Source organism: Sycon ciliatum, chromosome 2 (genome assembly GCF_964019385.1).
Source record: "Sycon ciliatum chromosome 2, ocSycCili1.1, whole genome shotgun sequence".
In the NCBI taxonomy this organism is placed as follows: domain Eukaryota; kingdom Metazoa; phylum Porifera; class Calcarea; order Leucosolenida; family Sycettidae; genus Sycon; species Sycon ciliatum.
Genome location: NC_088644.1, coordinates 11,615,153 through 11,642,470, shown reverse-complemented (window position 1 = coordinate 11,642,470; position 27,318 = coordinate 11,615,153). Strand labels below are relative to the sequence as shown.

At 46.2% G+C, this 27,318-nt stretch overlaps 2 protein-coding genes across 3 annotated transcripts; one reads left to right on the top strand and one right to left on the bottom strand.

The window, feature by feature from the left end:
* Positions 1 to 424: 424 nt before the first annotated feature.
* LOC135808701 (protein ECT2-like) lies at positions 425 to 19,558 on the top strand. Of its 2 annotated transcripts, none has more exons than XM_065321923.1 (24): positions 425 to 860; positions 957 to 1,027; positions 2,196 to 2,350; positions 3,436 to 3,481; positions 4,444 to 4,539; positions 5,080 to 5,184; positions 7,748 to 7,821; positions 8,181 to 8,208; positions 8,478 to 8,577; positions 10,029 to 10,135; positions 10,381 to 10,440; positions 10,882 to 11,092; positions 11,582 to 11,706; positions 12,206 to 12,325; positions 12,806 to 12,880; positions 13,055 to 13,165; positions 13,619 to 13,730; positions 14,092 to 14,173; positions 14,496 to 14,574; positions 14,952 to 15,080; positions 16,587 to 16,740; positions 17,183 to 17,358; positions 17,947 to 18,039; positions 18,571 to 19,558. In XM_065321923.1, the coding sequence occupies exons 1-24, from the start codon at positions 761 to 763 to the stop codon at positions 18,583 to 18,585; spliced, it is 2,424 nt and encodes an 807-aa protein (XP_065177995.1). In that variant the 5' UTR covers positions 425 to 760; the 3' UTR covers positions 18,586 to 19,558. The 2 variants fall into 2 exon arrangements, with proteins under 2 accessions (XP_065177995.1, XP_065177994.1); XM_065321922.1 differs by having other exon boundaries at positions 431 to 860; positions 17,942 to 18,039.
* A 1,341-nt stretch (positions 19,559 to 20,899) lies between these two features.
* LOC135808698 (cytoplasmic polyadenylation element-binding protein 3-like) lies at positions 20,900 to 26,002 on the bottom strand. The gene is made up of 9 exons (XM_065321921.1): positions 25,412 to 26,002; positions 25,021 to 25,198; positions 24,512 to 24,679; positions 24,047 to 24,136; positions 23,238 to 23,356; positions 22,794 to 22,995; positions 22,393 to 22,487; positions 21,985 to 22,122; positions 20,900 to 21,605 (listed from the first exon to the last, which is right to left on the bottom strand). The coding sequence occupies exons 1-9, from the start codon at positions 25,931 to 25,933 to the stop codon at positions 21,510 to 21,512; spliced, it is 1,608 nt and encodes a 535-aa protein (XP_065177993.1). The 5' UTR covers positions 25,934 to 26,002; the 3' UTR covers positions 20,900 to 21,509.
* Positions 26,003 to 27,318: the final 1,316 nt, after the last annotated feature.

Genomic DNA, 27,318 nt, shown 5'->3' with positions numbered 1-27,318 from the left:
GTACATGTACATACAGTCAAGTTCCTTGTGCACCCTGCAAGAAGGCCATAGCATAGGCCAGTTGGGTATCCAAGTAAAATAAATACTACTGCAAGACACCAACTTCAGCAGGACACACTCACACAGGTTGGGTGCCAGATTCAAGTCGGATTGGACCAGCGTGGCGAGCCAGTGGCAGTGGTACCCGCAATAACCCGGGTGCTTCTCCCTGGCCCTGGCGGATGCGTCACGATGTAAGCTCCCGGCCGGGCATGCCACCTCTTCTTCCATTCACATGATTCATGGTTACAAACAGGGAGTAGTACAATACCCCCTGGTTACAAACGAAACATCACGTGTACAATGCAGTTTCGTCATCATCCGGGATATCCGATAGGCGATATCCGTTCGTCGCGTATTGCCAAATATGTAGCGGCGGGGTTTTCAAACGGCAAGAAAAATCTGCATGCATGTATATTGTTTGTCGTACTTGACTGGAGAACAAGATATCGTAGCTGTTGACCATGGTCGAAGTGAGAATCTTTGTGGCAAGGCCTCTTCCAGGCCTTTGCGATTAGATGGAGAGTAATACCTATAATGTAGAGGGTAATTCTTATAACTAGTATTAGGTTATACCAGGGTAATTATTCTTGTCTCCAATGGAGTACTGAGAGAGCCACAGACTTCCCACTCGTCAACTAACAGTTTGTGAGCAAAGTCGAGTGCTGCCTGCACATACGAGCTGTACCAGTGACGGTGTTAGTTCCTGAAAGGTCAAGTCATGGAGAGGCGCAGTGCTAGGCTCAGGGTGTCGACAGGATCTGTCAATCACTCTAGGTACAGCCTGACAACACTGAACGAGGACACTTTCCACGAAGTCGGTAAGCACAATCTAGTTGTTCCTCACTGTTCTCGTACACCACGGTACCCACTGCACTATCTTGAACTAACTTACTTTTTCACTTGTTACTGTCTAGGTGGTGAAGCTTGGCTGTGTGTAGTCGGCGAAGACCTTCGCGATGACAGTGCCATTGCGGAAAGTGCCAAGGTAAATCAACGATATGACACGTCCAGTAATGTTTAGATCGCTGAATACGTGATAATTTGTACTGTAGCCATGCCTATCCAGTGTCCAATGCCATGTTGGTAAACGTAGTACAGAGTGATACTGATACAAGGGCCTACAAGGCAGAAACTCTCCCACGAGACAGATAGACATAATCATCAATATTCATCATGCAAGTCTACAGCCATAATTGGGTACTAGTAGTAGTAACCCATGTCACTGACCCGGTCGAGAGAAAGAAAAAAAGATCTACACATGTAGGAAAGATTTTGACATGTGTTCGAGTTGATCCAGTTGAAATCCGCCTTCCGGGACATAGTCATACACGTGCATACAGAATCTGCGGACAGCTAGCTGTTTCGACCTTGTTAGGTGTCCTTAGCAGAGCTCAGAGAACTGGCCGAAATGATCGCAATGAAATCCAGTGGGAAACAATGCATTTTTATACCGACGTACAGCATCAAAGTACACGTACATGCATGTGTCATGCCAGACATATGCAATACGGACCCGTCCGCTTATGCAGTCGTGCTCTTTGTGACCGGCACCAAGGGTTTTTTTGCAAGTAGTTCGTCGAGCTTGAGGGGGGGAGGAGGGGGTGTTGTGACCCTGACCCTAGACAGTACAGTGCTGAACTGTACTGCCCTGCTTTTGTTTCTTGCCTACGCTATGTCCACGCCATCTTTCATTGCATACAGTAAGATCGGGCGCCGAAGAACACCTCGCCGAAGAACGCCCAGGCTGGAAAACCGGCAAAATTTAAGAACAGTCCAGGCTAGAATTATCAGATTTAAGAACACTAGATCTACATTGTACGTAGATCTACATTGTACATGTATGGGAGGTGAGTACATGTCATGTACACGTGTAAACAGTAACTGCTACATGTACAGTCATTCCCATTTACGACACCCACTAGTTTAGAAGTACTACATTGCACTACATGTACATGTACATGTACATGACAAACGTCATGACGTCACTCGACTCGCCGCGCGCGTGTGAATAAGAACGGTCTGGCTAGAATCAAAAATTTAAGAACTTTCCTAGGCTGCGCTCGAGCCCCTGCGTTCTTCGGCGCCCGATCTTACTGTAAGACATAAGCATTATTTAAAGGTGTTTGTTTGATTGCTTTCACTACTCGGTCTAGGTCCTGGAGCTGCAGGTGGCATTTTCCAACGAGGCTAAGATTCCTGATGAAGTACCCAGTGGCTGTGACCTGGCCTTCGTCGTGTCAAACTTCGATGGAGCTCTGTTCGATAAGCTGTGGAGCAAGGTCAGGTCTCTAAGGAGTAGCCACGTCAGGTAGGTACCATTGCAACGCTCTGCATAGCATGCTTGAGTGTTGTTGTTGTTGTTGATGTGTTTCTCTCCTCAGTTTACCGTTTTGTCTTTCTTTCTCTCTCTTCTCCTTTGTTTCCATGACTGGCTTATGTCCCCGTCCATTTATGTCGTTACTGCCATTGGACGGTGAATAAGTAAATAGATAAAATAATGTAAAAAAAGAGAAGAAACACATGAGAACGAGTTATGCAGCAACTATCCACGACTGTAACAAGATGATAAACAGTCAGAAAGTGCGATAATAAGGCGCGAAACTGACAGGCTACTGAGACATTCAGCGACCCGAGACCTAGCTCTAACACATCTCCAGTGCGCAAACCAACAGCCTTCCAACTTGGAAGGTTCATGGTTACGTAGGACCGAAGAGGGGAAGGTTCTCATGTGTTTCTTCTCTTCTTTTTTTTACATTTTATTACTGGCTCAGTATCCGAGTTTAGATAAAATTATGCACTGCAAATAGTGCTCTTTGTCTGCACGTCTGTTTTGAGGGAACTGTTCTCAGTGCATTGCGACCCACTGTCAATTGAGAACTTGTCACCCACCGTGATGGCAACATAGCTGTAGCTGATGGGATTTTCAGGTATTGGGTGTAATCCACTCACTTCCCACTGCTTTAGTAGGAGCTGCATCTGACACGATGATCCACTAGTTATAATGACGTACAAATGTGGAAAAGTCAATATGACTGGACTTGTTGCTGTTGCTGTTGTTGTTGTTGTTGTTGTTGTTGTTGTTGTTGTTGTTGTTGTTGTTGTTGTTGTTGTTGTTGTTGTTGTTGTTGTTGTTGTTGTTGTCGTCGTCGTCGTTGTCGTCGTCGTCGTCGTTGTCGTCGTCGCTGCTGCTGCTGCTGTTGTTCTTGTTCTTGTGTAGTGCCTGATACTAGTGTCGGTGGCTATCTCTAGATTTCAATTGGACCACGAATATAATGTGTTTGCTCTTCTTGTTGGAATGCCACAATCACCACTATCAGCAGCAGCACAGAGAACTTTCCCTCGTTCAAGTATGTGCATTGTTCTTGCTTCTGTTCTCTCTTTGGCTTACTGCAGGATTCTGGGTCCACCTTGTTTGCACTACTGTGCGGCTGCCAAGACGGTGAGTGTTCCACACCAGTTCAAAGTGTAGATTCTTGGTGCATACATGTATATCCTGAGTGTTTGATACTGGCTATGTGAGGACACCCTGGCTTCGGTCACGCTACTTCAAATTTCATGCTGGACCTATACTAGCATCAAACCCAAGCAATTGATGCTGACGTGGAGTCACACTTTATTTGTGCTTTTGCTGCCGTGGCCTGGCACACTTCACAAAATCAAATCTTTACGATACAGTACAGTACGTCCACTTAGCTGTAGTCAGTTGCTCGTGCCATGGCGGAGAAAGAGAGTTGAAAGGAATATGATCATGCTGTCACCCATCAATTTCTGTAGTTATCCTGGGTCATTTCATTCGTGCTCTGTCGTGTCAGCCTTTTGGTGTGTTTGAGTCGACTGTTCATTTATTTTACATTGTGGAATCTTCAGGCTTACATTTTTTGCCTTCTGTTCCTTGATTTCGAATATCAGTTGATTTCCTATCTTAAAAAAAAAAAGCTTTGCTGTGTCATGAATATGTCTGAGGCACGAGTCATCATGGCATGCGTTATTTCAATTTTTAGTTCTGCTGCTACGTGTACTGAGGCAGTGAGCACCGATTGACATTATTTTGCAGTTTTGAATTAAATTTGCTACTTCGTGTGGTCTAGAAAAAATGGTCTGGGAAAAGTCCGGAAAATGTATTTGATTTCATTGTGCGACCCCTGCTTAGTTGTCCCGTCTTTTCATCTGTTGCCATGGAAAAACTCATGATTCAGACCCTGACGCAGTGTTTCCGACGTAGTTTGACCGAGACATGTAATATAATACCAGGTACTGTACAGCACCCGACCTGTAAACACCGCCGTCACCGGGCTGTGGACTGGCGTAGAGTACTGACTCATTCATTAGGATAATGTGATTTTATTGATCGTGTCTGGCTGCAATTCCTCATCTTTGTGTCCCTATTTACTCTGTGTTCAGAATCTGCCATTCACCAGGAGGCCCGTTTATTCATTGAATATGTCGGGTCTGGAGATCTGCTTCATGGGATTTCGCTCAGGCGAGAAGAAGGACATGGTATGTCAGTGTGCTTCCTCACTATGCAGTATTACTGGTACTGATGCCTATCAATGAACCCATACTATAGTGGTTATTAATGAAGACTTGCTTTTCATTTGCACGGAACTTCTCATAGGAAGTGCATACAGGTAATAGAGAAGGGAAACAAAGCGTTGTTGCTGCTACTCAGAAGTTCACGCGTTAGCGATCATCAGGCAGCCCAGGCAGTGCCGTCTGATGATCGCTAACGCGTGAAACTCTGAGTAACAGCAACACCGCTTTGTTTCCCTTCTCTGTACCTGCATAAGGCTCTGCACCTAGGTGCGTCGAGCACTCTCTCGAGCTGCCACACGTCTCTCTGTCTCTCTCTCTCTCTCTCTCTCTCTCTCTCTCTCTCTCTCTCTCTCTCTCTCTCTCTCTCTCTCTCTGTCTCTCTCTCTCTCTCTCCCTCTCTCTCTCTCTCTCTCTCTCCCTCTCTCTCTCTCTCTCTCTCTCTCTCTCTCTCTCTCTCTCTCTCTCTCTCTCTCTCTCTCTCTCTCTCTCTCTCTCGCCATGTAGGATGGACTGGTGATGAAAGTACGGTACATGGGTGCTGATGTGAGGACAGACATATCCGATGTCAGTCATGTGGTTGCCCCCAATGTTACAAGTTCTCGTTATGAGGTAAGGAGGATGGCATGGTTAAGAAAACTTACTCACTGTTAACATATCCTTACACACACATGCCTGCTTTCCGCCAATAGAATACCTGTCTTGTATTATTTACGAACAGTGTGAGGGAGGGGGTCCTGAGTGGTAGTGTCAACGCTTTGACCTTTTGTCCTGACGCTGGAGGTGTTGCGCCGACTCCACTTCTACCACGACATTGAGAATCCTGGCTTGGAGTAGACTCCGTCGGAGAGGAGGAAGATCCTTGAAATGAGACACAAGGCTCAGGCAGAAGATCCTGTCTGCATCATCCTACCTCTCCTTAGTCTTGATTGCTTCGGTGATGTTGTCTATCGCCTTCTGGATATTGGGCCGTGGGGGGGGGGTCTTGATTAGATTCCCCCACGGCCGTTCAGAATTCAGAATCCGGCTCTGGGGAAGGCTCCGTCTCAGAGGAGGCAAATCCTTGAAGTGAGACACACAGCTCAGGCAGAAGAGCCTGTCTGGATCATCCTCCCCTCTCCTCAGTCTTGATTGCTTCGGCGATGTTGTCTATCGCCTTCTGGATATTGGGCCGCAGGGGGGGGGGGGGTCTTGATTGGATTCCCCCACGGCCGTTCGGAATTCAGAATCCGGCTCTGGGGAAGGCTGTGTCTCAGAGCACACAGAGGAGGCAAAACTTGAAGTGAGACACAAGGCTCAGGCAGAAGAGCCTGTCTGGATCATCCTCCCTCTCCTCAGTCTTGATTGCTTCGGCGATGTTGTCAATCGCCTTCTGGATATTTGGCCGTGGGGGTTCCTGATTGGATTCCCCCACGGCCGTTCGGTCTTGACCCTTTTCGGGGTCGACACATCCTTACAAGTCACATCTGAAAGAAACGAAGAACAGTCCAAAATACGCCAATTACATCAAGTACTGTGGATTGGTATCATCATTATTTCTTGACCAAATATATCACAATGCACACCATGCACATACCGTAGTAACGCACATATAGGCGCATGTGCCTGTATTCGGATATAAGCGCACTCTCACTTATAAGCGCATGCTCTTATAGGCGAAGCACTACCAAAATTCTCACTTTGACACAATCACGGATAAAAGTCTGAAAAACAGCATACAGGAACCATGAAACTGACACTACAAGACCTAGTCAAACACAAAGACTCTGGCAACTGAACTCTGATCGCGCATGCGCGTTTAGGTGGAACATTTTCATTTTTGAAAATTGGATTCGTAGCAAAAATTCACTTTTAAGCGCATGTGCTTATACGTGCGTTATTACGGTACATGTATACTAGTACACTGCTTTTGCACATAGACCTATACTGTTATTGGACTAGAACACCTACAAAAAGAGTAGTACCCAGTGTCTGTTCCAGGATTGCAAAACAACCGGGTACACGTGCACCTGGCCCAACTCTTGCAACCGGGTCAGAGCCGGGTACGTACAAGTGCGGCTACTGTACAGCAGGAGTCTAGACTAAAAATATTTACGACATTGTCTGAACGTACTTGGTACTCTGTCCACGCGCACCTTCACTAGCTGCAGACTGTCATATCAGTGTCTACCTCCACCCCCTCGAAGTACAGTATAACAAAAAAAGTACTCAACACGACTCCCAACCGGGTCACAAGTGACCCGGTGTTCTTTTTCCAAACGGGCCCAAGAACTCTCCAGCCGGGTCACTGACCCGGCTGACCCAGCTCTGGAGCAGACACTGGTACCTACCAAGCATGGCACATTCGTATCCGTCCTTGTCAACATCAACGGGAGTGTCGGAGGAACTCCCCTCATCCGTCACCGCCCACGAAAGTTTGTCGATGTCTCCCGGCGCCCGGTAAATGTTTGCAGCCTTCGAAGCTGCTCCAGGGCGGACGACAAGGGTGGCACGGCATCCCTCCCTTGACCCGACTTGGTTGTCATTGACTTCAAATAGCACGAAAATCGTGTTCGGGTGTTGCCATACAGTACTGTCCGGCGCCGAAGAACGGGGGGAGGGGGGGGGGGGGGGGTCAGGGTTCTAGGCTAGCCCGTTCTTATATTTAGCGAACACAGCAGTTTTGTTTTTATTTGATGTTACAGTCTTACATGACATTTATGCAGTTATACGTCTGAGTGTAAATTACGGTTTCCGTTCTTATCTGCAAAAATCCAGCCTATACCGTTCCATGAAATAATGGAGAAATTCTAGCCTGGCCGTTCTTCGGCGCCCGGCGGTACTGTACCTGTAGAAACATTGCAGAACAGGAGTAACGTGCCGAAAAACCTGTAGAAGTCATTATTTATTTTAATTTGGGTACAATTTCATCCATGAAAGTATCACCATGCAAGATACACAAGAAACAAGTAAAGTAATGTGCAAGAATGGACTCGGATGGAGAGCCAAGGATACATTTATAGAAAAGAAAAAGCAATGTTATCGATGAATGTTATCGTTATGTGCAATGTTATCGCAAGAGCTAAACTTTATATACGAGCATGGCCTAATATGGCATTGTCTACTAATGTATTTGAGGAAATCCGGTGGCTTGGTATCGCATGCTGTTTGCATTCTGCATGCTCGTTCTGTGCAGAAAGCAGTGGCGCTGGGTCGGTCCATCATGTCAACACAGTGGGTAGAGGCATGCTGGGACAGTCGGCACGACTTGTAAGCAGAGTGTGCTATATCGTTTGATCTGATACTCACACATCATGTCTCGTGTACATTATCAATTTTAGCATTGTTAGTCCGTGGCGGAATTTTCTCTGACATCAGTATTTGGTACGCACACATTTAGCCCAATGATAACATCACCTTGGCAGCATGCAGAAGTCCCAAGGACCTGTACCATAGTCAAAATAGACCAATACACAGTGGATCCACTGGAGCAGGCATGTAACGGATACGGGTAGAATGAGAATAGTGAGATGATGAAGCAGGCTGGTAATAGCAGTGCTTTAGAGTCTTTTAGACTGCCGCTGTACTAAATAGCAAGTGTCTGCTACTGTTTGTTTCTCACTGTTTAGACATGTTCGAGCCACTGATGATAACATGGTAAGTGTGGTAGCGTGCATGTGACGTTTGTGTGCATGTGACATTTAGCTGCTCGCGTTTTCTTCTTCTGTTCCGGACTAGTGACCCTGAATTCCCGATGAGTTATCGAAAACGTTCACAGCTATTCAGAAAGTTGAGTTTGAACATCACCAGGCCTCCCATTCACCAGTCTCAGTATACACATAGCTCTTGCGCATATCTGCTCGGATCTTGGGCCGTACAGTATAGACACACTCCTGGCACACTCCCTTTCTCCATGTATTTTTCAGATGCAGCATCGTTTGCCGCCGTTCAAGGACTTGACTTTATCGTTCTGTGGGTTCAGCGAGGAAGACCGACAGCAAATGGAGAGTTTCTGTGATCTCAACGGTAAGTCAATGTTGTACTTCACCTGTAATCTTGCACGAGGTCCTTTACAGCATCTGTCAGTCCTTTTGATAGGCGGCGGGTCATTCAATTCTGTACAGATATACCCGGTGTTGCAGGGTGACCAAACGTGGCGGGTCATTCAATTCTGTACAGATATACCCGGTGTTGCAGGGTGACCAAACGTTTTCTTGCTTATTGGATGTACCCGTGGCCCAATCCTGAGGTTGATGAGATGTTCACGTGGCCATGCATGCCATTTGCGGTAGGTCGCGAGTATAGTTGGATCTGATGAATTTCTTTGCACTGTGCATTCAGCAGATAGGGTGTGTGGCGAGGTCGTTGGTTTGTTCTTCGGAGATGTGTTGGAGTTACATGTAGGTGTCAGGTCGTTGAATGTCACAGTACTCTGTCAGTTTTCGTGCCTAGTTGTCGCACTTTCTGACCATATTATCTAGTTGCAGTGGTGGACAGTCACTCATACGTTCCTCGTATCCATGTGTCCCTTTCCTTTCAACAGCATTTACTCAGCTTTCTTCTGTTGAATATGGTGATAAAGACACACCTGGCGAAATGGTGGTAAATACACGCCTGTCCACATATGCTCTCTAAGCTGCACAGTTACAATTTGGCACAGAGCTCTCCTTCTCACCACCACCATCAATTTGCACCAGGCATCTAGTAGATGCATGGCTATAGTAGTGATGTCTGCCATAGTGGGCTGGTACATCAGTTAGCACTCGACCAAGCACAAACTGATGGTGGGAGGTGGTGAGAAGGCCAGCTCTGTGCCTTGCGCCATTTCGCCAGGTGCGTCTTTACCACCATATTCTTCAACCCTAAATACAGCTGCAGTGAAGTGAAGTCAAATCAATTCCAGCTTTCTTGAAGTTTCTTCTGTTCTGTTTTATATGTGATCATTGCTAAATTGCTTTGTAAAGGTCCACCATGTATAATGTGACAATGTAATGTTGAGCATTGAAACGCAGTGGGGCCTAGATTGGAGCATATGCCCCTTTGACGAGATTAACTTCATCACTTGATCCTACTACAGCGATTCTAGGAGTGAACGAGTCAAGGATTTGACAGGCCGCTATGGACTCTACTTGTGCTTGCAACCACATGGACTGCCTGCCTTGACCCCCCCCCCCCCCCCCCCCCCCCGTAGAGAACGCAGTAACCCATTTAGTACTATGATTGTTAATCCAGTTGAAAGCCAACGGCTAAATCTTTGGAATCTGGCCTCGTTTCTTTCATGTACAATACTGATATACCATCTACTTCTAGTACGAATTCTCACTGTTGTACTTATAGTACATGTAGCTTGTTAGATTTGACAACAGATATGCCTGATTGTACACACCTGTATTGACTAGAGTCAGTGACATCTGCACATGGATGTGCTGGCCTCAAAGAACCGCTCTGTTGACGGCATTCTTTCTTCCTCTCTCCAGGTTGCAAAGCTGTCCCATACAGCGAGAGTTGCACACACGTCGTCTGCTCGCCTGATCTTACTCGCCTGGATGACATGCCGACAGGAGCAGTGGCTGTCAAAGCAGATGTAAGCCACGCTGTATGCAAGTGTGTGTGTGTGTGGAGGGGGGGGGGGGTATACTTGTACATGTGTGGGTGTGCGTGGGTGGGTGTTTGTGTGTTTGTGTTTGTATTTAGCTAACCATGTCTAGTAGTGTAGTTACACGAGTCCCACGACTCCTTGGGTGATCGTTTGCCGTAAAGAAATAATTGCTGATTTGCCATGTTTCCAGTCTCACTGTTCTCTGACTTGTTCTGTGTTTGTCTCTGCAGTGGTTCTGGGAGTCCATTCAAATCCGTGCCTGCAGCAATTCTAACCTGCATCTCTTCCAGGTAACAGCCTGTGCTATAGTTCTCATACAATGTTTGCCTGGATTGCTTATGCTTTTAAGACGCATAGAAAAATGTCAGAATTTTTTAACATTCTGACATTCAGTCAGCCATTCAGGTGGCATGTGTTCTTACTTGATCCTGGTTGCCCCTCTCCGGAAGACACAGCAGTTACGATTTTGCACCCGTGTAAGTTCTGCCTGTCGATATTGGGTGCTCTTCGTAGAGCGGTGGCCTGCTTGTTTCTAGCCCCTGTGTGTATTCATTCTCCAAGCTTGCATGTGTGCATTAATGCCTATTTCCATTCTCCCCCCCCCCCTCTCTCTCTCTTTCTCTCTCTCTCTCTCTCTCTCTCTCTCTCTCTCTCTCTCTCTCTCTCTCTCTCTCTCTCTCTCTCTCTTCAATCCTTTCATTGCACATGCTGTGTCTTGTGTCTGCGTACAGAGTGTCACACAGAGCACTCCGTCGCGCTCGCCCAGCTGCCGTCCGTTTCTTCACCGCCCCGGACTGTCTCATGCAGGTCCTTCGCCCCTTACCACACCCAATGCGTTTGTCTTTCCGTCGTCATCGCCCTCCCTTCCCTTGTCATCCGTGTCGACAGCTGGATCCGTTACTTCCCAACAGCTCACACTAGAACCCACCAACAGCCCCATAAGTATGTCTTTGCTGTGCCTATTTTCCCACTGTTTGTACGGATGCCACTTTGCTGGTGGGCTGATCTACTCACCTCCCACCGCTTTAGGAGCTGCATCTGCACCTTAGATCTTTGCAGGGTGGTGGCATTCCTATGGATGCTGGAAACTCAGTCTGAGTCTCAAGCGAGTCGTGATTTTTTTGTATGGATGCATACATACTTTACACTCTCTTTCTCTATCCTTACCCAAACCTGCAGCAGGCATATATTGACACTAGAACCCCTCACCGTTCGTTGTGTAGCCAACCTGCTGATGTTGTTTTTGGTATTGAGCAGTGGTTCATTCTATTCACCAGCACGCATATTCGTTCGCAATTGCGCTGTGTATACGCCCTTGTGCTTCTAATGCCAGCGTTTCTTCTTCCCAAATGATCTGTCTCCATAGACTGACTGGGATGAGTAGGGTGCAGTTGTTGATTGTCTCTTCTGAATATTCTATCGATGCCGTAGGCGAAGTAGCTGAAAGCCCTACTATGACTAAGCTGAACAAGAAACTCGCCGAGCGCCGCAACAAGTGCTTAGAACTACAAGAGACGGAGGTCAACTACGTTGCCATACTCAACTACATAGTTAACGTAAGTGTGCGTGTGTATGTGTGTGTGCATCTGTGTGTATGTATGTGTGTCTTTCCCTCAAACCAGTTAATATTGTATGTGTGTGTGTGTGTGTGTGGGTGTGTGTGCATCTGTGTGTGTGTGTATGTGTGTGCGCGGATGTGTGTGTGTGTGTGCGTGCACGTGTGTGTACCCATGGAGAGTGTCTGTTTTGTCAGTCACAGTGCATCTTATATTATTAGGAGCTATTTTAGACGCGTCTTGTGTTTGATGCTACGTCCCTCGCTACCAAGCTGATCTGTTTCCTGAATCATGTCCACATGTGAACGCCTTCATGCACAGCCATGGGAGTCTTTGTGAAAGTTCTGGGCAGGAACTGCAGCTCTACTGGAACGCGTCCCTCCTGATTTGATTCTGTGCGCTGCATAGTTCAGCATTGCATTTAAGGGTGCATTCTGTATTGGTATGTAAAGGATACGTATTTTGTTGCTGGGTCTTCTTGTCTCGTGTACCCATGCAGAGCTTTGTAGAGCCACTGGAACTACCCAATCAGATTGGCGGTGCCATTTTGAATCCGGAGGAGGTCAAGGAGATGTTCTACCCTCTTCCCCAGCTCGCCGCTTTACACGAGAAAATGCTAGTAAGTGCGTTAGTATGATTGTTTGCAGTATTGGAAATCCTGTCATGGCTACAGTCTGATTTCCTCTTGCGTAGAGCTGATGATCTTCTCGGGAAGAATATGACAGGGACATAGATCACAGAGCTTGCGGATATCAGTGCCCCTAGTGTTTCCTAGCACCTCTGTGCTCAAGGCATTCTCGTTCTGGCTTAGGTGATATGTTACAGTGTGGGTGGGAGGGGAGGAGGGGATATGTTTGTGTGTGTGGATGTGTGTGGGTGGTGGGCTAGGTCTGTACTTACCATAACGGGCTGGTTGAGCGGTACACAATGCATGAGCTGGACTAATTTTTTTCTTCTATCACCGGATTGTGTACAATCCCGAACTACACCATCTCGTAATTGCATACGACTAGCTCAGTCTGGCTCGCAGTACACTTGGACAAAGAGGAAGCTAACGGGCAATTATTTCTTGATGTCACGTTTTCTTCGTCTCTTGCAGTGCAGTCTTCAGAATCGCTTCAGTGTCACGACAATAACGGACACAACATGCTTCGGTGATATCCTCCTCAAGCACGTGAGTTTGTGTTGCAGTCGTCTTGAACAATGGGTACACTTTGTGTTTACTGAGCGGCACGCCCAGTGCCATCCTTGTTGGCTTCTGTTTCTCTTTAGGGTTGTTGGGGGCTTGCTGTGGGACTTATAAGAGTTTCGTTGCTTGTCGTTGGCTGCCTGTTGGCTGTGTGTACAGGTGGATGAAATGATTCAGATCTACCCACGGTTCATCAACTTTTACGAAGGACGACAAGAGACGGTGACAAAGAAGTCCAAGTCCAATCCTCGCTTCATGGCGTTCATGAAGGTATGTTGGCATATTGTGACCATTGTTCTTTACATTGAGGTTCTACAGCAACCATATTATTATTTCCTGCTGGACCACGCTGTGTTTGTTATGCTGCACTGTACGGTACACGGTACATATAATACGATTCAGAATCCACCTTGTGTGCAGAGCCTCGAGCAATTATAGCAGACAATTACGAAGCTGCATGGCACCGGGTATGCTGCTGAATACGTAACAGAGTCATTCCAGGTGCCTTTACTAATACTATAGCTGTGTTGCACCACTCATCTGACATCCCTATGTACCATTCTCTGTATGACAGCATCGTCTGTCTGCAGTTCTCTTTATGACATCATTATTTGCCTGCAGTCTTCTGTATGACATGATCATTTACCCGCTGTTCTCAACAAACTGTGCACCCGTATCATTGTCCAGTATTTTTATTCATTTCTCTCTGTTTCCTGCTCTCAGCTTCGCTATTCCGAGGCAGCAAAACTCCATGGGCCGTTCTCTAAACAGACATTGACGGAGCTGCTCATTACTCCGGTTCAGCGGATGCCGCGCTATCTACTTCTTTTAGAAGGTACCTTTTGCATCTTTCTCGCTAGTTGCATTCTCCAGATGTTCGATATTGAAATGAACGGCATTGCCTCGTACATACTTCGAAGTAGTTTACAGGGATCTGGAACTAGAACCTAGCCTTTCTCCATACGCGCAGCACGCTTTTCTTGGCAAGTTTCAGTTGGATATATCAGGGTTCTATCGTCGTGAATGTTGTGGTTGTGGACACTCGTTTCTGGTGCACTGGTCCGTGCTCCACTATTCACATCCAATTATTGAATGCTTTGTTTGTATGTCTGTGTCTGTATGTTTGCATGCATGTGTGTATACCTCTGGAGATTGAATATTTCGGTGTGTATACCGGTATGTGTGTGCATACACAGGTATAATCAAACTAACCACTGACGATCATTCTGACAAGGATCAGTTGAGGAACGCACTGGCAGGCTTCAAAACAGCGGCACAGTGAGTTTCTTTGTGATAGCAATGCAATCAGACCTCGTTGCACAATGTACTGGTAGTGTGTAGTGTATGAGTCTGATTGTGCCTGGTCTGGGTTGTGCATGGGTTGTGCCAGGCCTGGGTTGTGCATGGGTTGTGCCTGGCCTGGGTTTTGCATGGGTTGTGCATGGGTTGTGCATGGGTTGTGCCTGGCCTGGGTTGTGCATGGGTTGTGCCGGGCCTGGGTTGTGCATGGGTTGTGCCTGGCCTGGGTTGTGCATGGGTTTTCATGGCTGTACTCTTAGTCTACTGTGTATGTGTAACTTTCCTATGGACACTGTGGCAGGCGTATCAACGATGACAAGCGCATTGCCGAAGGGCGGATAAAGATGCTTAGCTTACCGAACCTTGTTGAAGGTCTTCCGGTAAGTGATGTGATTCACTGTCTCCTAGAAAGCTAACCCCTGTGTTAACTGCTGCATGTATGGGGAGGACCCTGTGTTATCTGCTACATATATGGGAGCACCCCTGTGTTAACTGGTACATAATAACGTTATTGGAAGAATCTTCACACCATAATTATTAATTATGTTGAACCCGAATGTGCCACAAAGGCTTACTTTGATTTGAGTAATTTTCAAACCAAAACGAATTTCCGTATGTGAGCAGTCAAAGTATGTCATACATTGTGAGTATGAGTATGTTCAAATGCATCCCATGCTTTTACCTCTCCGCATCAAACCATATTTGTTTGACTTATCATGAATTTCTTGGTTGTATCCATGATTGGTATTTCTTGCAGCCGACCACCTTATCCAGCTCACGGTCAATTATCGAGGTGATGTCCAACCTGTATGTGGTGGAGGGCTCCGACAGTGGTGGCACGGTGGAGATTCCCGTCTGCATTATCATCTTCAACGACAGTGTGGAGGTAAGGGCAGCGGACGGTGTGTGTGCAAGAACAGCTCATGACCACCCGGTGGCATGACTGGCTTTATGTTAGCCACGCAAGTGCGCAGTGTATCATTCACGCTACTGCCTTGCAGTTTAAACTTGTGGTGACTAACTAATCTTTAAAAATCCTGGGACCTGCCCTTCCTCATCCGCAGCAGTATTTATTCTGTCTTTATAGGGACCTTTCGCTAACGATTTTCGTTAATTTTCCTTAGGTCTGGATTACGTACCGAAGTTTCATAAAATTTTTGTTTCGCTCAGCATGTCCACATTTCGTTGCGTTGTTGTCGTAGCAACATATTTCTCACCGGCGGGAGATTGAAAACAATTTTACGGCGTACCTTTTTGTGTTTTCTTCTTGTTTAAATTTCAAATTTCACCTTTGAGAACTCAATCATCAAAATTCAAAATGCTTTTATCTCTGTTCCTTCTTTCGCTGAAGATTTCTTCGAAAGGGTCCTACAAGCATCGACTCGCATCTGCTCGGCCACAGCCTTTTCCGCATGCTTGGCTGTCACCACTGCCACTGCGGCTTGCTCCTTCTCGGCCTTCAGCTCCTGTAGCTCGGTTAGAAGCACGTCTGCTTCGGAGAAGTCCTCTACAATACCAGAGGCCGATTTGCTTTTGCTATCTTTGGATTTCTGCTTCGACATCAGCAGGTGCAGCCTATCTGAAGCGCCTTTCTTTTAAAATTGCCGAACCGCCGGTCTTGTGAGGATAGTTCATCAACGAATCATCCATTACGGACGAACCACGGACAAAAGGATTTCCTGATCCACGAATCTGTCTGAGCAGGACCAAGTCCATGCCTGAGTCCCAAACTATCCGTTGCCTATCCGGTGTAATAGGTGTCGGAGGAACAGGTGCAGGCAAATTTGAAGCCATAGTACACTGAAACGTTAGGGCTAAAAGAAAGAGTAGCGGGAAAAGTCTGAAAATCTGAAACAAATCCCGCCAAACAAGAACGAAAGCAATAATCGTTGAAAGTGGCTTTTTCCGTCCAGATCAGACGAACCTCCGTAAGATCTTCGTAACCTTATTCCCGAACTACGAAAATGGTGTACGAAAATCGTTAGCGAAAGGTCTCTTATATCATATCTGTTGCAGGTTCGGCCTCATTTTCTCTGTGCTGCGCTGATGAGTCCACAAAGGACGAAACAATTCTGTCCGCAGATTGAGTATCATATCTGTTGCATATGTATAGCTCTTCACTTCTCCTAATCCCAAGGCCGTCCCTTTATTCGCAGTAAAGAGACCGCTGTGGAGGTTGGAGAAGTGAAGAGCTATACATGTGCAAGTGGCTGCGTTGGAGTTTATGGACGATTCAAAAAAGTATGTCTGTTGTCCTTCATTTGTATTTAATACCAGTACGTGTTTCTCACCTCTAGTTCTATATTATATCCTTTGCTATGTGTTTCACGTGTGTACGTGTATATGTGTGTTCATGTGTCATGCTTGTGCCTGCACTGCTGCTGCTACACAGATAGCAAAGCGGAGGGGACACTTGGAAAGCATATCACTCGACGACTTCAATGCCAACAGCTCACTCCGAACATCTGGCAAGCGAGGACTTCGGCATATCGACTTCTTTCAGCTGGGCGAAATCAAGAAGCTATTGCGCTATTTCGCAGATGCCGGTTAGGGACTTTGCTGGCTCCTATACTCTTTGTGCAGTTGTGTTTTCTGAACCAACTACACTCATACCTCGGTTATCCGGACCCCGAAGTTAGTTACGGGCACTTTGGTCTACCGGGCACCCTTTGGGCGAGTTTCAGTGGAAACATTACCACTCTTTTGTCACTTTTGCGGAAATAGTGACGTCACATGCCATGTCTATGGCCTTTCCCGGAGGATCCCCATCAATATGACGTGATTCGGAGTTACGGGCAGTGCCCGGTCCTGGACCGACCGGGTAAACAAGGCATGGGTGGACTGTGCTACGTTATTTAAAAGCGTGTGGTTGTCTTATTGGTCAGAACTACAGCCGCGTGGCACTTGTGTAATGTACTTCAGAATAAGAACATGCTAACTGGCAACGTGTGTGTGCTGCTGTGAACGTTATGCTGTGATGGCGTGCAGAGCAATCTACGGACCTGTTTGGTATATCTGTGGCAAGCTCTACCCATGGCAACTCTCAGGAGCAGTGGATCGTGTTCCGTGCTGCTGGTACGGGTGCACAAAGTGGCAGTGAACAAGTGAAGAGTGTGATTGATGCACTGCTCAAGGCCAGGGAAGGCGTCATCTGCACTGATGCTGTACGTACCCCTACTGCTCCACCAGCTGCTGTGTGTCTTGTATTGTATTGTATTGAATGATACAAGTACTGTACTGGATACTGCAATGGCAGTGTATGTGTGCGTGTGTGTGTGTGCGCGCTTGTGTGTGTGTGTGTGTGTGCGTGCACGCGTGTATGTACCAGCGCATCTAGTGTCTGCTTTCATTAAAGCAGTGTGCTGTCTATACTGGTTACCCCAGCAAGTGCAGAGTGTGCATAGGTAGCTGTCTTGGCTGTCCTATTCCAATGTACTCCGTGTGGTGTAGAATAGGTGTGCATTGAAGGTCGATTCACATGTGTTCGCCGTAGTTGTGTGCATCTGCCGCAAGTCCCGATCTGTTTCATTCAGATCTTCTCTGGTAGTGTTGCTATGAGAGAAATACTGTGGGTGTACATCCAGTGCGCTTGCAGGTTTGCGTTCTTTTCTTGCGACGGTCGTACAAGGTGTGTGTGTGTCCGTGTCTGTGCGTATGTCCTGCTATTGCTGTTGCTACTGGGCAATGCCACCCAAGGAATGGATTTGATGACTTATTGTTGGTCTGTCTGGGTTCTTTTCCTTGCAGGATAGCTTTATCCAATCTGTATCTCGCTCCACGCTGCCCTTTTTCGACAGCACTTCAAACGAGCCGCACACACCAAACGGCTTGTCCAAAGCAATACGGTTAGTTTGTATGTGAATACTGGTATTGTATACAATTTACAACATGGTCTTAAGACTGGTGCGTCGTGCCTTTTTGTTGCAAACCTTGTTACTCGTTGCATGATTGCAAACCTTGTTACTCGTTGCATGATTACTCAAACGTACACTACTCAGTACATCATGTATGTGCTTCACTCAGTCTATGCTCTGACTGCCAAATATGCTGTTGGCGCCACTAGCGCTATTTTTCAAGTGCTATTTTTGTCAATGCTCTGACCGCCAAAGTACCAGTTATAAGGACTTGCTTACTACCTTGTTAATCACCATTGTATTCGACCCGAAGAGTAATTGAATGAAAGGCCTAGTCGGAAAAAAATATGGCTTCTGTGCTCCGTGTGCTGATTTATTCAGTTTACTAGTATTGACCATCCAGCATCATGGGAAATTGTGATTTGATCTGTTGCCGGCGTGTCAGCATTTGAAAATGTGAATGAGTTCAACCTGCAAACCACTGTTTGCTTCTCTCTCACATGGCGTGTTTTGTTTCTTCAGGGGTGCAAGATCTAAAGCGCGTCGTGTTACACGCGTGTTCTCACACCACTTCCATAACTAGCTGCTGCTCCGCACAGCAGCATGCTAGTACTGTCGGTTGTGTAAGTGCATGGTGCTCGTCACAGCATGCGTATTGTGTTACTGCAGACCTACTTACTTACCCCCTCCCCTCCCTCCGTTCCTTCACGAATGTTGTGTGTTCAGTTGTCTATGTACTGACCTACCTTGTTTTCACCCTAAGAACTAAAGCAGTTCTACTACTTCAATGTGCATATTACTCCTAGTACTCAGGGGGTGATCTTTCATGTTTTCTTTTCCTTTGCTTTCGCTAACAAATTTTCAATTGATTGATTCACAATCTCCAGTTTGCATGTCCCGGTGAACAGTTTGAGTAGCGCGCTGTTTTCTTTATCATTCCCAACTACATCTGATCTATCATCCGATTATTATCTGCTGCAATATATGGCTGGCACCTGACTCTGAAACACTCAACTCTTCGACACAGTGCACTGTTGAACATGCAGTCAAACCTCGCAAGGACGAACACCGATAAGGCAAACTTTCCTTTAGTACGAACTAGGGCCAATCTTTTGGTTGGCCAGGCATCATATCAAGTCAAATTGTTCGTTTATGACTCCTGTACGACGAGCTTTCGTGAAGACGAACTAATGTCAAGCGTGATTTTTAACAAAATCAGCATGTAGTACGAACTTTCGGGTCCCCATGGGTGCGCTGGCTGTAGTTTTTCCGATAGTCGAGGCCTCTTGTACTGGCAAAACATGTTACAAGGCGGAGGCCATGCTGTCATGAATTCATTGCACATTATACTTACATGTTGCAGGGTTATGTTGTGAAAAAATATTTTACATTTGCCACAGCATATACCTTCACATATATACAATCCATATGATATGCATATCAATTTTTTTGTCAGATCTGGATCAGAAGAATTCCGGATAAGACAAACAAACTTGTCCGGTCCCTTGAAGTTCATCCTAGCTAGGTTTGGCTGTAGATCTACATGTACACTGGGTGTGGCTTCAGTAATGTCTGCACACTGGTAATACCGCCGCTGCCGCATGTTGGTTTCTTCTGTAGTATCCAAACACCTTGTTGGCCTGGGACCGGACTCGGAATACTTCGGATGACCGAGGCTTACTTATTTCATAATCCTGTCCCTCCAGGAAATCGCGATCCCACGGATGCAACAAATTTCGCGATTTTGGCCCAAGCCCGCGGTTTTCTGCATAATCCGCGTTTTTGTTGTTTTCTGCACTTTTTTTAAAACATTTTTCTGTACTTTTCCCGCAGTGCTTTCCTTGATCATGTTTTTTTGCACAGACTAGACTCGGCTCGTACTACTCCCGAGAGAGTGGAGCAGATCTACTGCCTAAATAGCGATTCTACAGATGCAACAAATTTCGTGATTTGGCCCAAATCCGCAATTTTCTGCAAATAATTCCGCGAATTCCTGGCAAGTTCCGCATCTTTCCGCACTTTTCGGCGCATTTTTCGTTGCTTTCTGCCGCAATTTTTTGCGCAAGTTTCGTGACTTTTTCCGCAAATTCCCGCAGGGACAGATAATCTTGCACCGCTCGTATGCGCTCTCACAGCTTTTATGGGGACAAACTCACAAAGGATTCTGATCCTTTTATAGCAAGCCGGGGGTTTCTTTGACCCCGGCTGTACTACATCACCATTTTCACTACAATGGAAAGGGGCTTGAAATCTGCCAGCAATCGTGACGATACTGATTTTTGGATCCATTTTGCTCCGGTTTCTATCTCTGTCCCCGGGGAAAATCGCGATTCCGCGGCCGCATTTTTTCCCGCGTTTTATTGCGATATTTTAAAAGACCGCGTTTTCCGCGATTTTTGAACTTTTTTGTTGCACTACACGTACACACAGTGCACTGTACGGTTGACCGCTGTGAGCCGTTGACGCCACAAACTGGTCAAGTAGAGTCTATGTGTAGGGCGCGGGCTGGTCACTGTGGTGGCGCTGAAAGCACCCTGCTCTGCGCTTGACTGCAAACTTGCCGCATATCAATAATATTCACCGCATATTTACCGCAAATTATGCCATATTTACCCGCAAATTCTGGGATTTTTTCCGCGATTTTCCCCAGGGACAGCTATCTGGATACAGGCTTGTTTGCATCGGTGGTTTCCAGCTTTCTTTCGCATTAGGGTGACATATCCAAGTTATACATGATTATACGTGCGAGCCCAATCACTCCTGATAAGATATGCGCTTGGTGACCAGAATATTCTTGCACAGACATCCCCTCGTGGTTACGTGTACCGGTTTTTGTTGACCTTATATGGGATCAGCTGTTATAATTCGTATTTTGATATTTAGCTAACAAGTAACATAGCAAAGGAAGCTAGAAGCAAAGTGCAATGAGAGCGAGAGTAAAGCGCATGCACATGTTTGATGCCTTTTAGGAAATACTAGATGTTACGTGGGAAGCTAGAACAAATGCTAAATGGAGACTGTCGGAGAAGCTAAAACAAAAACATGCAAACAAACTACCAGTGCAATGCGAAAGTACCTCACAGTATAGGCTAGGAGTTTTAAAACAGAAGATCTATATCTTTCTTTATACAGAGAAATCAGAATGAGTCAGAATGTCTTTTCGTAGCAGAGAATGGAAACCATACAATACAAATGATAGATTACTGAGCTGCTAAATAGTCCAACTGATGTGCTAAATAATTTGCTGCAGCCAAGGAAAATTGATTCTAATGGTAAGTTTCTTCTATGTAGACTAAGTACTCTAATAAATTTGGTCTAAAATCTATCTTTTGTCAGGATCTTGGAACTTTTGTAATTCTAAACAATAGATAATACTAACATACTGTGTGGAATTTGAGAGGAAATACTTTTGAAATTTATTAGCATGTCCAGGTTTTGCGTGTCAGCAAAGAGTGCACGTTTCAGAATGGTCCCCATGAGGCAGATTGCAGCCGTCGGTCACCTTCCTTCACGAGTGGACGGTGGAGAGCCATTGTCGGGTTGGTGGCAGCATGTACCTGTGAACAGCCAGGAACAATAGTTTCTATTAGACAAGCCAAAGTTGCCTCAGTTTCTCCACAGGGTGTCACCAGCAACACATTTTGATGCGACACTTCAGCGAAAGTGATTCTGGCCATTTACGACTTTGATACTGTTTCGAAGTTGGACTATGAATGCTGTCTGCTTGCCAGCATCTCCCACTGATTTCATTTTGTCAACCAAATGTTCTACGGCATTCACAAACACTACAACAAATAGACAGAAATGATAAATTTAGTCTCCCTGTTGGTATATTGCTGATTGCCAGTATTGGGGACGAGCATCACCAAGAATTCTCTTTCTTCAGTTAGTTGCAAGAGTTAGGCAGCCTAACTAATACCACGCACCACAACTCACCTCAGACCAGCAGACTGAACAGAGGTAGGTGAGACATGTAACATGGCCGCAGAAGTACGGTGCAGGCTGATTACAACACCGCGCACCGCCGCAGTTGTCACACATCATGTCATCAAGCACGTACGGTTTGAGCTCCACCTGAGAACAGACAGCAACGACCAGAAACGCAACGTAAGTAACTTCGAGAATAGGAGGTTCAAAGAGAGATTGCATGCTCGTAGTACTTTATGTTGGTCCAGCCATGCATGGTTATGGGATTTGGAGGGAAAGAGCTTCAAGATGTGCATTGTATGGATGTGTCCCGACGAGGAGACAAGGAAAACATCTCCAAATGTCCATTCAGTGCCCTCGGTCTTGGAAGAACCTCACTGCCAACTAAAGAGCATACACAAAGACAAAAAAACTCACCCTTTTCAGGACATTTCCAAAGTTGATCTGGATGAATCGCGTGTTGATAGCAGCCATGTAGCTAGTGCCAGACGAGAACGTGACACGTCCAGCCCCTGAGCATGGTGAATATAATAAAGGCAATAATTTATCCAATCAATCTAGTCTGTAGACTTTTAGACTTTTTGTGAAAGGGAAAAGAACTATTAGTGTGTATTGTTTTCTTTAGACCAATACACATGGAAGTGATTACACTACATGTACAATTGAGCACTTTTACATTCCACAGTTCAGACCCACAGACATCTACACTGCAGAGAAATAAATTTAATTCTGCAAGACCAGTTCAAAATAATGTAGAAGTGACTAGTTGCATAACTGATCTGTGCTTTTACGAAAAACACTTTCGGCTTCCAATTTACCTTTCGGATAGTCATTCTCGTTGTCCGTGTCAATTCCAGCATAGCAGACATTTCCGAATTTTGCATCGATGCTTCCAGCCAGATCAACAGCCCTCAATGGTCGCGGCACACCACCAACAAAGACAGTTCTACGTGGATCAATTTTGGCATTCGTATCATAGTAGTAGTCACTGTCGGAGATGCGCCATGGCCGGATCTGCACCTGTGGCGTGCGAAGGCAGAAGGCAAACAGCAGAACATTGTCAAGCTAGGCTCTCCACGCATCCACGCTCTTCAGGTGGGGATGAACAAACACAGGTGCATCTGAAAATCATGCCATCGAACTCATACAAGGCCATAATCTGACGGACACATGCATGCATATTCATCATTCTGTTTGGACGCCTTGGTCGGGATGGCAGCATGCTTTGTTCTTTTTAGGGGGGGGGGGGGAGGTTGACATACCTTCTTGTTTTGCTGTGATTGGCTGGACACGGGAAAATAGTAGGAGCCATCTTCCATATGACACTTTGATATCAGGATATCCACTGATGATGCCTTGTTGTAGACCAGGAACGCATATCCTAAACAGACAGACGGCAAAGAAACATTGCCATATTTCATGTAAGGCCACACCGTTTTTTTTTATCTATGTTTCGCGTCCCCCGCGCGCATGTATTTCACAGCCGGAGTTTAAAAAAAAAACGGAACATTTTTTTGTTTTGAAAATGCAATACAAATTTAATGCAAACCCAGAAAACCGGAAAATGTAACTCAGCTCACGCACATGTACATTGTCATGTACTACGTGTGCGTGCAATAAGCTGGGCCGCAAGTCACACAATCATCATGTCGCCTGTGTTTGGGCCACAAGCATGGCAGAGGGGATACAGTCATGTATTCATGTACATGTCAATGTACATGGACAGTGCCGCGTCGCTTCACTGTACACAAATGCAATGCACGTACACTGTTTTTTTGGATGGCTTTTTTATTTTTTTCGCCCTCCCTCATTGATTTCATCGAATAAGGTGACGCGAAACATAGAAAAAAACGGCGTGGCCTAAGGAAATAAAAGAGGAATTATTTGTGGCATCTACATGTGCAGTATAAAATGCAAACACCCTGTGAAGTGGTAGGTTTTTTTTCTTTTGACCAGACGAAGCCCGGTGCCTGAGGTGGTATTCTTACTGCACATTATCCATGTGGCAGGACAGGGATCTGAATGCGAACCTGATGCAATCCAAGTAAACATCTACACCATCAAACTGTACCTTTCGGCGGAGATAGGTCGTTCGTTTCAGACTTGTGTGGCCAATCAACAGACACATTGCCACTGAAGAGAAAGGATTGCTTAATCTCATCTAGAAAGGAAAGAAAAGGCAAACAAGCAGTTACGGTTGCATTCTCTGTTGATGTTGATCTGTTATCACAATATGCCCCGTCGAGAGCCAATCAAGCAACACTAAACTGATACTGCCACCCTCGCCAGCAGTCAGGCATTTATACTGCCTCATGTGAAACACTACAGTGCTAATGACATTATACTGTGTATTACTGTGTACTTGCATGCAGTGGCTAGTTCTGATACTCATTACAATGACCAGAGATGCACTGGCCGCGTGGAAATTGTCACCGTGGTGGAAGTACTGTGCTACAAAATTACTTCCAAGTAATAACAACATGGTGAAGGAAGGAAGGGCTGAAAGATTATACAGTGTTCTGCATGACACACTTACGATCTTCGATATCCGGTGGCAGTCCGCCGATGAACACCTTGCGGGAGTAGATCTCGCTGCCGTCCTTTTTGTACTTGCTTTCGGGTAGCTTCACCTTGCTGCGTTGCATGGTTGGCATCGGTGGTGGTACCGTGTCCATCATTGGCAGTGCTGTCGGGGCCATGGGTACTGCAGCCAGCCAGAACAATGTAAGCAACCAAGAATACAATTATATTGTGGTACACTAGTCTTGAGGATAATATGTAACACTACATTCTACAGTACAGTGGTGCTACACCACCCAAGTCAACGGATATGTAGGAAGTAAGTTGTTTGATGCATCAGGGGAATAGTGATGGACGCTATTACTCCGCTCCTCCCCCCCCCCCCCATGGGTGGCATTTGAGCACTTTCAGCACACTGAGTGCATTCGTTTCTGATTATTACATGCACAGTGCCGAAATGCACAACATGACATTGAATTGGTGTCGCGATCAAGAGACCGGACAAGCTCGAAAAAGCGAACGTACCTGGTGTCAACGGTCTGGCTATCTCCGCTGGCATCGGCATATCGGGCTGGCGACGAGCCGCAGAACCACGCTGCTGGAGCTGCGGTGGTTGTGGCATGCCGGGTAGGTGAACGCCAGTGGGAAACTGAAATGCCGAAGCCGCTTTCAGGTATGCACTCTGCCACACCGTGTCATTCCACTGAAAAATGAACACACAGAGTTCAGCGAAAACCCCAAACGGTTATCAGTCACTGCCAGAAGCCGCAGACTTCAAAAAAGCCAGTCAAGTACATGTACAAGCGGTCCACGGAACACGGAATCATCACCTAAATCCTTCACACACCGACCGAACAAACTCCAAGCAAGCCAACGCAACAACAAATTGACACCCATGAAGCATTCTTTTACTTACGCTCGAGTTTTCCTTGTTCTGAGCTTCCGGAATTGTTGTTGTCGGCGTCGGCTTTCCCCAGAGGTTGAAAGTGAACGGGCTGAAGCCAGGACTGGGAAAAGGATAGGAAGATGGCGAGGCACGGTGGCCCGTGTTGGGACTTGCACTACTTCGACCAGATCCGGAGCTATCACCGATACCACTATCTGTGCCGGAAGGGGGCAGAGGGTATTTGCTGAATAAGGCAGTTGCTGACTGCCTGCCGTTAGGAGTTCGCTCCTCGCTGGAGGAAGAGGCGCTGCGGAATCCATTGCTGGAGCTACCATTGCTCGCTCTGGACGCTTGACGAGCCCGGAACGCCGAGGATGCCTCGTTTTGAAGAACAGCGCGACGACGCTGAGTTGGTGTGACAACTACAGGAGAAAATATGTCAAGAGTATTTGTGTCCAATTCCTCAAGAGGAACTCTGCCGGAAGAACCAAATGGTTCCATGGACCCAAACTCGGAGTCCATGGAGTCAACACTGCTCATACATGTGGCCATACTCGTAAGATTGTAGAGACAGTGGCAAAGATGGTAAGAAACACCAAAATACAGTTCTTCCCTGTAAGTGTGAAGAGAAGAAATTGAAAAGAGCAAGTGCTTTCCGAAGGCTTTATTCTATTACTGAACCCCTGAACCCTTGGACTTCTGACCCCAAGCTCGTGGCAGGTACGAGCTGAACCATGAACCAGGGATCCTGCGCATGCGCAGCGCTGCCCAGGAAAAGTATTTTCCCTGAGCTGAACTCGATTAGCGCGCGCTGCGCTGGCGAGGCTCGAGGCGCACATGTGAGTTGGCTCGTCGCTCCGGCCGGCAAGAGCAAGAAACTGAAGCCTGGAACCGAACACAGGACAAATATCTGCACATCATGTGCAAGATTTTGCATTATTGCAATGAGGAGGAGGTGAGTACGAGTGGGTAGGCATTGGCGGATAATGCTCGAAAAGGTGGCAAATTCTGCTCCAAAAGCAGTGAAATTGGCAGAACCATACAAACCTTATGGCGGGAAATTCCTCGAATTCTGCTCTATTTCTTTATCCACATACCAAACATGCATGAAACTTACCAGAAAAAGTACCGAATTCTGCCAATTTTTCTGCCGGCATCATCCGCAAAGGCCTATGAGTGAGGCTTCGCTCACGAAGGAACGAATTGAGGAGTATGTGCATGTGCTTGAGGACCAATGTGTCGAAGGTCCAAGTGGCATTTCCCAGAAACTCACTGGAATCATTCATTTCAAGGTAAGAGGGTCCATCAACTTATGCAATGTAATAGTTATTAATTAATGCAATTTGAAACTCGGGTATTCAGCCAATAATAAAAGTAGAAAGGAAAAGGACATATGGAAACGAGTTAAGAGCAACTCTCCACCACCGTAACTAGATACTATATACAGTCAGAAAGTGCAACAACTAGGCACAAAACTGACAGAGTACGAGCTCGTACTGAGACATTCGACGTCCTGACACCTAGCTTCAACACATCTCCGTAGCGCTAACCGACAGCCTTCCAACTACTTGGAAGGTTCAAGGTTATGGAAAGATGGTTTTGTGCCTAGTTGTTGCACTTTGTGACTGTATATAGTATCCAGTTACGGTGGTGGAGAGTTGCTCTTAACTCGTTTCCATATGTCCTTTTCCTTTCTACTTTTATTATTGGCTCAATAGAGTCAATACCCGAGTTTCAAATTGCACACCTGATGAGCCGTCACGAACCATACGGCGAAACGTACGTCGTGTGAAACAACTTGTTTTGTAGTCAACTAGTCCATCACAATGTCATGCATGAGGAGTACTGTAGGAGTTTGGCTTTCGGCTTGTACAATTCGTTCTCGCAAAGCTTCCCCCTTCTTTACTTATCTTTGATATTAAATTTTATGACCCACC

What these genes read in the sequence shown, in the direction of transcription:
- LOC135808701 (XM_065321922.1), top strand. Translation starts at nt 761, where the DNA reads ATGGAGAGGCGCAGTGCTAGGCTCAGGGTGTCGACAGGATCTGTCAAT. An exon ending in GCTTCATGGCGTTCATGAAG is followed by an intron (nt 13,166 to 13,618) that starts GTATGTTGGCAT and finishes TCCTGCTCTCAG; the next exon opens with CTTCGCTATTCCGAGGCAGC. An exon ending in GGCTTGTCCAAAGCAATACG is followed by an intron (nt 18,040 to 18,570) that starts GTTAGTTTGTAT and finishes TTGTTTCTTCAG; the next exon opens with GGGTGCAAGATCTAAAGCGC.
- LOC135808698 (XM_065321921.1), bottom strand. Translation starts at nt 25,933, where the DNA reads ATGGCCACATGTATGAGCAGTGTTGACTCCATGGACTCCGAGTTTGGG. An exon ending in CGAGAATGACTATCCGAAAG is followed by an intron (nt 22,488 to 22,793) that starts GTAAATTGGAAG and finishes CACCATGCTCAG; the next exon opens with GGGCTGGACGTGTCACGTTC. An exon ending in TTGGAAATGTCCTGAAAAGG is followed by an intron (nt 22,123 to 22,392) that starts GTGAGTTTTTTT and finishes GTCTGTTCTCAG; the next exon opens with GTGGAGCTCAAACCGTACGT.